Source organism: Panthera pardus, unplaced genomic scaffold (assembly GCF_024362965.1).
Source record: "Panthera pardus isolate Hobbes unplaced genomic scaffold, ASM2436296v1 HiC_scaffold_25, whole genome shotgun sequence".
NCBI classification, from domain to species: Eukaryota; Metazoa; Chordata; class Mammalia; order Carnivora; family Felidae; genus Panthera; species Panthera pardus.
Genome location: NW_026526821.1, coordinates 65,550,015 through 65,559,850, shown reverse-complemented (window position 1 = coordinate 65,559,850; position 9,836 = coordinate 65,550,015). Strand labels below are relative to the sequence as shown.

Below are 9,836 nucleotides of genomic sequence, written 5' to 3'. Positions count from 1 at the left end.
AGGATTTGGTCCTTTCTCTCCCTCACTAAGAGTTTCGGTAATTTACACGTCATCCAAATGAAGCCTAGAAACCTTAACCAGCTTGCTCGCAGTCACCTGCTCAAGTGAGATTAGAAAAAGAGAGGCCAGGAAGTGGCCTTTGGAACCAAGCCTGTTCCCTCTTCCCTCCTGCAGATTCCAGCTGTCTTCAGGATTCTGCTTTTGTCCTTGGGCTTGGGGTAGCGACTTGTGTGATTCCATCTGGGGAGCAGGAAAGATTCTTCTATCTTTCCCTCCAGAAGCCTGCCTGAAAGTTAACTATTAGTGTTTGATTGTTTGGACTAAAGCTGAGTGACCCTTTATAAGGCGTAGGATCTGTCATACCCTCAGTCTTTGGCATCTTGGGGTGAGGGGACTGACCGGAGAGACGAGACGGGGAGTGGGGGCACTGGGCTCAGTTCTGTGGAATCTGGGACTTGGGGGGGGGGACTCTAGGAGCAAACTTGCATCTTGCAGCTGTGCTGAGGGCACTCAGCACAGAGGGGTGTACCGTCTAGTGCCCCGGCCCCAGCCAGGGCTGCTGTCCTGGATGTGTAGGGCCTTGGGGCCTCAGGCAGAGGTCAGGAAGTTGAAGGCAGAGCTGCTCCAGCCACCCGTCCAGAGGAGAGGTCTGTGACCTTCCTGCTGTGGTATGTGAATGCTGCCTTAGGGCAGTAGTGCTGCAGTGCTCCAGGCCCGGACTGGCCACAACTGTGCCCCCAACCCATGTCTCAACCCCACTAAGACTGGCGCAGGGCTGGGAGTGGAAGCTGGGTCTAAGAAAGCAGGGTATGCTAGACATAGTTATTTGATCCTTCGATATCCATCTCTCCCTCCCCCACACGAATTCTCCCTCCCCAGAATCCTAATTTTGTTCAAGGCTGCAACGGTGCACAGGTAAGAAACTTCCCATCTCAGAAAACATGCAGCTAAGAGCAGCCACATGACCCAGTCTGACCAATGAGATGTAAACAGAAGTCTCTGGGTGAGTCTTTCCAGAAAGCTTTTAAAAGCTGCCCCTTTTCTTTCCTCTCTTTTCTGAACTGGAGTTGTGGATGTGGTACTTGGGGCGGCAGCAACCATTTTGTAATCATGGGGCTGAAGGCCATAGGGTGAGGAGGATAAAAGCTGAGTGCTAAGGATGGTGGAGCAAAGAGCAGCCTGGGTCCCCTCTGATTTCCTAGAGCAATTTCACCAGTCGCAGACTGTCTTACCTGTGAGAAGCAGGTTTCTTAGTATGTGAGAAACATAAGTCACTATACGGTTAAGCCACTTTGGTTGAGTTTCTTTTACAGCTGAATGCAGTCCTCCACGTGGTCAAGGCAAGAACATGGTCCCCAGGAGAGAGGGGGAAAGGCAGTCTTTTTTTTTTTTTTTTTTTTTTTTTGAGGGAGGTTTCTATCTCACACTACACTCTTCAGGGATTCTCTGTTTCCCAAGGGATTAAGTTCATATTCCTCAGACCAACATTCAAGACCATAACATTTGGCCTCCTATCAATTTTCTAGGCCTCTTACCCTTCACACCATTTATTGGAGCAGAATGAGCCTTCTCTTTCTTCTGTACACTGTGTATACACTCCCGTCCTGACCTTAGTTTGTGTGAATTCCCTCTCTTCCTTTCTGCCTATCCTGGGCTTACCTGCTCTTGTGGGCTGCTCTTTTGAGAGGTCTTCCTATCACCCTGGGTTCCAGGAAACTCTCCTTTGATTTCCTTCATCACTAAGGTCTGTATGCGACATTTTCATGTATGTTAACCTCATCCTGCCAGCAAGTCTGTGAAATCCTTCAAGGCAGGATCAAGGGAACATAGTCATGTAGGAAGATCACGTGTTTAGGAGTCAGACTTGAGATCTAAGATGATTTCGGGTAAGTTATTTAACCTCTCTGAGCCTCAGTATCCTTATCTGTGAAATGGAGATAGTAAACCCTTCCAGGGTTTGAAGATCGTCTCCATAAAGCATTTAGCAAAGTGCCTGGCACGTTGGAGGTGTTCGAGATATTCTTGGATGTTGTCTGTTTGCAACCCCTTGACTGTGCCTTCTTCCTATGTTGTACAGCTCTCTCCACGTTCATCTCTCTCCCTTCTGATTTTCTGCTCTGAATTTGAACTAGGAGAACTTTACCACATTTGGGGAGTGACCATGAGCTGTTCTCATTTTCCCAGAGGGCAGATCTGACACTACCAGCTTCAGTCTTCAGTCACAGGACGAGGAATAGAAGGGAGATTTCATGCCCCTTCTAAGGATGGGATGCTAACTTAACTGTTCGAGGGAGTTAATTAAGTCTTTCTCTGAAGATTTGCAAGGAAAATGGATGTATTTAAGTCCAATTTACCTGGCAACAGGGCAAAGAACTAAATGGCCTTTTAGCACTTGGTATTTTTCTTTTTCTTTTTCTTTTTTTTCAAATGTTTATTTATTTTTAAGAGAGAGAGAGAGAGACAGACCATGAGCAGGGGAGGGGCAGAGAGAGAGGGAGACACAGAATCCGAAGCAGGCTCCAGGCTCTGAGCTGTCAGCACGGAGCCCGACGCAGGGCTCTAACTCACGAACTGTGAGATCATGACCTGAGCCGAAGTCAGACACTCAACCCACTGAGCCACCCAGGCACCCCAGCACTTGGTATTTTTCACAAACTCCCAGTTCCGTCTGCTATAACAAATACCTGGACCTTAAATCTTTTTGATACCCTGATTTCCTTCTCCTCTTACCTCAATTCCACCCCAGATCAAATAAGATAAGTGTGAGAAAGGACCCATAGCAAAAACACCTATCATTCGAAGTTTAACGAGAAAGGAGAGTTTTCCTACTTTCAGGTAAATAAGTGGCGCATGCAACTATGAATGGGAGTGGTGCCCCGAGCTGGGCGGGAAATGATGAGTCACTGCAGACTCACGTGGCACGATAATGTGTTTGGACATGGAGTCCCAGGGCGGTGCTCTTTTTTTCATGTGTCTTCACTGAGTATCTCTCACAGAGCCCGATGAGACAGAACCGTATTCTTTCGTCCGTCTCAAGGCTGAGATCTGTGCCCCAGAAAAAGAGGGGTTATGACAGCCTTGACTGATTACAGAACTGTGTCCACCCTCGTTCAGTTTGCTGCATTTTCCCGAGGGCCTCCTGTGCCTTAGCCAGGTGCCAGTCCTCCCCGGGCAGGGCTGGTGGGGCCGGAGCAGCTGATGGAGGGAGTGCTAGCAGTGTGTGGTGTGTGTGTGTGTGTGTGTGTGTGAGAGAGAGAGGGGGGCGGGTAGGGTATTGGCAATGGGGGAGTTGAACTCTTTGTTACATACATACCGGGAACCCCATTTTGTGCCTACTCTGGACCCTCTAATGTTCAAAGTCGGCTCCTTTTCATTGCTGCTGCCTGTTTATTTGGGGGTGGGGGGACTGTGTGTGTCGCCGTTATGGACAACTGCTTTTTTGCTCTGCATCTGCTTGTGTGTATATGTGTGCGTGTGTGTGTTTGGGATTTGAGGGTTGAGCTGTGTGGCCTGTTTTTTTTTTTCTCCTCCTACTTTTCACTAATGAGCACTGCGGACTTGCTCTGGGCCTTGTCAGGCATTAGAGCCTCCCTTCCCCAGTCCCCTGGGAGCAGGCGGGGACTTTGCTCTCGAAGTCTCACCCAGGCAAGCACTGCTCAGAGGTAGGGATAGCCTTTGCCTATCAGATTCTGACAGGCCCGTCCTGGGCTCCCTGGGGCTTCAGAGGCTTTCTCTGAACTGCCTGTTGCCTGAGGGTAGGCTCTTTGCCTACGTGACTGACTGTACTGTCCTGCTCATGCCCAGTGTTAAACCAACTCTTGCCCATGGCCTGGCGCTGCTCTCCTGACACGTGTGTGGAGCTGGAAAGAGCTCGGGGAGTCTTGGCTCCTGTATTAGTTCCGTGTTGCTGCTGTAACACAGTACTACCCACTTAGTGGCTTAAAGCAACTCAGATTTATTCTCTTTACAGTTAAGGCGGTCTACAGGTCTGTCTAAAATGGGTTGGCAGAGTTATGTTCTTTCTGGAGGTTCTCAGAGAAAATTCATTTTTGTGCTTCTTCTAGTTTCTAAAGGCTGCTTGCATTCCTTGGCTCATTCCAACCTCCACTTCTCCGAGGTCACATCCCCTTCTCTCTCACCCTCCTGTCTCCCTCTTGCAAAACCCTTGTGATTACGTTGGACCCGTGGAATAGTCTAGGCTTATCTCCCCATTGGGAGGCCTTTAATCACATCCCAGAGCCTCTTTTACTATGTTAAGGTGAATTCACAGGTTCTGAGGATTGGGACAGGCACATCTTTGGGGGGGCTTATCCCCGAGCCTACCACAGCATCCTCCACCTCAGAGAAGATCTGTGCAAATGAATAGATGTGGTGGATCCCGAACCAACCTGGTCATAGTTTGATTCCTGTGATTCTAACAAGGCTTTCCAAACCCCTTCTCCCTCTAGAAACCTCCCTAGCTTGATAACTTCTGAAGTCCTCCTCTTAGGGCATAAAGTATCCTCAACCACACTGAGAACCCAGGCTTAGAACGAGGCCTGAACGCGTTTCTTCACACTAATATGTAAATGGTTGACAACAGAGCCTTTCCTAACAGCCAGCTGTGATTGGAGGGAGGCTCGTATGAGGGAAGGAGGAGGCAGGGAGGCCACAGGCCGACTTGGATCATGTCCTAATTACCCATGGAGGTTCCCAGTGATGGAGGGAGCGAAAGCACCTAGAAGTATGACCATAAAGTTTTAATCAAACAGAGCAGAATGGCCGCGATACAGAACAGGTAGTGCTTGGAGAAGAGGAAGAAGACCATCTCCTTGGTGACGTAGATGATGTGTATAAAGATGAAGCAGTACAGGAACATGGCAAACTGGTTCTGGGGGAGCAGGAGGTCCTGGAGGCCTCCGGAGAACTGTGGGGGAAAGAAGAGAGTGGAGCTGGCCAAACCGGGCTCAGGTGCCAGGCAGGTCTGTGCGTCAGTCCTGCTCTTGTCCCCTCCGGAATGGGACCTGGGGCAGGTTGTCTTCCTCATCCCCCGTTCACAAGACCGCAAGAGGAAGAGTGGACCGAGAACTGAAACATTCCTAGTCAGGTCACTGGCACGTGGAGGAACTCATGGGTTTTCACTTCTTGCATCTGCCTTTAGCCTTCCTGAGCCAGGCTCCAGGTGACACCTTCCCTTCTCTGTGCGTTCTGTGCTGTGGCTGAGTCACACAGGTGGCAGTCTCTCTCTGACTCTGAGATCCCCAGATCTGGATGCTGGGTTCTTGGGAATGTTCTCTGCATGGTTTGCCCTGACACTCGGCCTTGTTTTCTGGACAGCGGCACAATGAGAGGATGTCCCTTGGGCGCAAGTGACTGTTTCTGACCTCTTGTACTGGCATATGTCTCACAGGGTCAGTCTGTGGTCTATCAGTCTAAGGTTGGGTCTCCCTGGGGGATAGGTGGTGAGAGACAGGTGATAGAGCCTCCCTAAACCCTCACAGTATTGAGCAGGAGGAAAGCAGCTCAAGTTAGTTCTGGCTGATTCTGCCTGTGTTCTTGCTGCTCATTTCTGGAATCTATAGAATTGAGATCCAACAAGCCTCCATTTTAACTGTAGAAAGCATCAACATCGAAGTACAGCAAAAAAGCTGATATAACTATTTTGATCTGTAGTTAAGAAGGCATCACCCATGGTTTATTCTTTAAAATATCTTTTAAAATCATGCCATGTTTTTTTGTAAGCAGGCAGATGGCAGGAGCTGTGATACCCCAAGCTGGCTAGAAACAGACAGAGATACTTTTCAATACAATGAAATCCATCTACCCACCCATTCATCCAGAAAAAGAGAGTGGGGAGGGGCTTAAAAATCAAGTCAGCTCTCTACCTGTCAATAAATGCACAACACGTGAAATACTTTTGTAAATGATCATGAAAGACAGCAGTTTCGGACACACCATTGTTGGAGTAACCACATACAATGTGAGGGCAAATAAATAAACCCGAGGGGGCAGAAAATGACTCCAGGGATGCCATTTCCAAAGTGAATGGCAAGGCAGGTTGAAGAGCAGAGGAAGAAACCCAGTGTTCTAGAGGGAGGGGTGGCTGCATGAGCCCTACTGGGCACCTATAGACCTGCTATGACTCTGGGTCCATGGATTTCCAGCGGCCCCAAAGCAGCCAGCATATGCTTTCAGTCTAAAATGCTAATGGGTGATAATTATGATATTGACAACCAGACATGCATTTGTGAAACCTTTTAGACTTTTCACAACACTTTCCACAGTCTATCTTTTGAGCAGAAGACAGACAGCAGATAGGACTATACACCCAGGGTTTCAGCTCATCCAACAAGAGTAAGCTTTTCAAACTAAAAAAAGGGAAAACAAATGTGGTTAGAAGGAGGCATAGAGCAAAGGCACAGTACCTTAACCACAGGTGCTTTAAGTAGTTTCAGTGTCCAACTCGGGACACATTTTATCCCAGGATACTGAGAATAAAACCCCAAGCCTGGACATGGAACTTACCTGTGAGAAATCAAAAATCTGAGGAATGTGCCAGAATCTTAGAGACAAGCAAATGTTTGTTCTATTTTTTCTTTAAAGAGGGAGTAAAAAAGATGGGATTCTGGAGATCCCACTTCCATCAGCTTGACTTGGCTTAGCAAAACCATTCGGTGTATAATTAAGCAGGCATTTTGTGAGCAAGAAAAAAATGATTAATTGTTAAAAGCCAGCATGTGTTCATTGAAAACAAATCATGCAAAACCAATCTCATTTTCTTAGGGAAAAAAAATTGACCCGTCAATTAGGGAAATTCTATAGGTAGTGTAATAACTTAATTATGGGAAACCGTTTGATGGTGTGTCTGTCTCAAGATAGTTTTTCTGGACAAGGTAGAGAAATGTGAGCTGGATAAAATGTGACACAAGGGTGGTGATTAATGGAACATTGCTAACCTGTAGGGAGATCTTTTAGTGGTATTTACTTTAGGTCATACCCTCCTCAACAATTACAGTGATGACTTGGATAAAGACAGAAGGCAAGTTTCTCAGAATTGAGGATGACCCAGAGCTGGGAAGCATGGCTAATACATTACATCCCAATAAAATTGCCAAGTGATGAATGTAAGTTGTTGCATTTGGGTCAAGAAGTGAATTGCGTGAGTGCATAAAAACGGTAATAGCTAACATTTATTGAGCGCTTACCTAATCTGCCAGTCTCATTGCAAAGCACCTCACATGCAGCCTATCACTGAATTCTCACGGAAACCCTATGAGGTAGGTACTGCTTTCCAGGTGCACAGAGCGAGGCTCAAGGAGGATTCGTAACTCGCCCAACGCCACGCAGTTCATACACGGGAGAAACAGAGTTTTAACCAATCCTGTCTGATTTTAAAGCCCGGGCAACCTGCTTTAAACAATGGCGTCTTGTGTAATTTAGGACTTGTGGTGGCCCAATCACACAGTGCTAAGTCCTTCACATCCCATTTAATCAAGAATAGGCTTTTTTATCCCCATTTAGTACAGGTTAGGGGAGAGCAGCCCATTTCTTGCCACAAGACGTCTAAGCCTTAGATGGCAACAAGGAAGAGCGAACAGAACCAATGCAGCTCTGATAAGGGGAAGGTGATGGTTTTATCAAAATCCACTGGCCAGACTGCAGGAGGGCTCACATCTCTTACACAACAGGCAGAGAGGAATAGAGAGTGGTGAAAAGATGTTGAAGACTTTTCCCTGAGGAGGGAAGCTGCAGACAGGTGGGTGGACAGGTGGTTCTGGGGCCCCCTCCAGGGTCAGGGTCAACTCTCCTTAAAGAGTTGATCTCAGCCAAGCAGGGCAGCTCTAAAGCAGCCGGCAACCCATCTCTGGACGCGGGGCAGGGTGCAGGGGTGAAGCAGGTCAGGCGGGCTCCCCATGCAGGCAGCCCCCAGCCCTCGGGCCGGGGGATGGAGGGGGGGGGGACCTGAGAGCCTCTGGCCAGCGCCCCCACCCTCCCGGCACCTACCAGGCGGGGCATGGCCTGCTGCTGCAACTGCTCCATCACCTCCTCGTGCTGCCGCTGGCGCTCGTTCTCCTCATGCAGGTACTTGAGCCGCGTCAGCTCAAACTCCATGCGCACCTTCTCCAGCTCCATCTCGGCGTTGCGCTCGGTCCCCGGGGTCCCGGGAGTGGCCGGGGCCGGAGGCGGCTCTTCGAGTTCGGGTGCGTCACCCGCCTGGCCCTTGGCGGTGGGACCGGCCTTGGAGCACAGTGACTTGGGCGGCCCTGGACAGCCTGCGTCCTCGCGAGCTTCCATCTCCTCCAGGTAGTGGTAGGAAGAGTCTGGCTTCGGGGACTCCGCCTCCTGGAGCAGCAGCGAAGGGGCAATTCAGGGGCCTGGGGCCACCCACATTCCCCCATGGCACATCTACAGCCCCAGGCCACAGTGAGTGGGGGGCATGTGAAAGAGGGCTATGACCTGTAAGGATCTAGAGTTCTAACCAGAGGTGCACTTACCTGGAGTTACACGGAAGGACAGGGCACACTGACAGGAAGGAATGGCACCCTGGAGCTGCAGGGGGAGGCTTGGGGCATTGAGGTAGAATTCTGACTTCCTGATGACTTTCCAATCACCACTGGTGAAACTTTCCCACCCCCCACTCTATGTAACTCTGAGGCCAGTTATACACCCGGTCCTCTCTGGGCTACAGAGGGAGGAACCTCCACATAGGGGACCAACAAAAAAGGGCCACGGGGGGAGCCAGATGCCAGTCACAGAGGGAGGAAAGGGCCCTGAATGGGGCGCTAGATGGGAGAGAACAAAGCCAGCTTCCAGTGACTTCACAATCTCATCAAGGGCTACCTGGTCCCTGGTGACAGCTGGGGCCAGTTGTGGGGGTGGGGTGCACATCACCTGCTCTTGTTAGCAGCTCTCTGGGATCCCCTAGCACTTAGCTCCGATCCCGTGTTCCTCCCTGTGTAGGGACAGGCTGGGGCAGTGAAATGAGGCACCCCCCCCTTACCAAAGAAGGCCTTGACTTCCCTTCAGACATGGGGTCATCAGGCACCACCTTGGGGAAGGCTGGGCCGCTTTCTCCTGCTCCCCGGGCTTCCACTGATTCCCTGTCCTCTGCTGCCATCCAGAAAACCACAATGCTGCCAACTGCGGCCAAAGGACATCTTTTGAGGTGTTGACATTTGGTCTCGCTGGATTCCACAGCTGGGCTACCATCACAATCCCCTGCCCTCATAATAACCCACATTCTATTAGTTGCTAGGGCCCCTTTGGCAGAGGGTGTGACACACCCTTGAGGTCCAGTATGAAGAACTGCAGGATGAGTCTTTGCCACCCTAGGGACTGCTTTAGAAACTAGAATTCCACCACTTGAAACCCAAAGTTCCATCATTTGAAATCTCTTCCCTTGGGCCCTCTTTTATATGTATGTATGTGTGTATGTATGTATGTATGTATGTATGGCTATTGATTGAGGAGGGGAGGGGAGAGGGAGAGAGAGAATCCTAAGCAGGCTCCATGCGCAGCACAGAGCCCAACGCGGGGCTCGAGCTCACAAACCATGAGATCGTGACTTGAGCCGAAATCAAGAGTCAGACGCTTAACTGACTGGGCCCCACAGGCCGCCCCCCCACCTCCCGCTAGGGTCCCTCTTTTAAAAGCAGACTGTATTGGGATGAGTTACAGTTGGCTCCACAAACCCCGTTATAGGCTGAATTGTGTCTCCCCTCCAAATTCATATGTTGAAGCCCTACCCCTCAGTTCCTTAGAATGTGCCCTTATTTAGAGATAGGGCCTTTAAAGAAGTGATTATGTTAACATGAGGTCATTAGGGTAGGTTCTAATCCAGTATGACTGATGTCCTT

General features: G+C 49.7%; 1 protein-coding gene across 1 annotated transcript; it reads right to left on the bottom strand.

Annotated features, from left to right (window-relative positions):
• Nucleotides 1–4,717: 4,717 nt before the first annotated feature.
• On the bottom strand, nucleotides 4,718–9,193 carry TMEM247 (transmembrane protein 247). The gene is made up of 3 exons (XM_019470046.2): nucleotides 8,981–9,193; nucleotides 7,984–8,322; nucleotides 4,718–4,906 (listed from the first exon to the last, which is right to left on the bottom strand). The coding sequence occupies exons 1-3, from the start codon at nucleotides 9,095–9,097 to the stop codon at nucleotides 4,718–4,720; spliced, it is 645 nt and encodes a 214-aa protein (XP_019325591.1). The 5' UTR covers nucleotides 9,098–9,193.
• Between the last annotated feature and the right edge of the window lie 643 nt (nucleotides 9,194–9,836).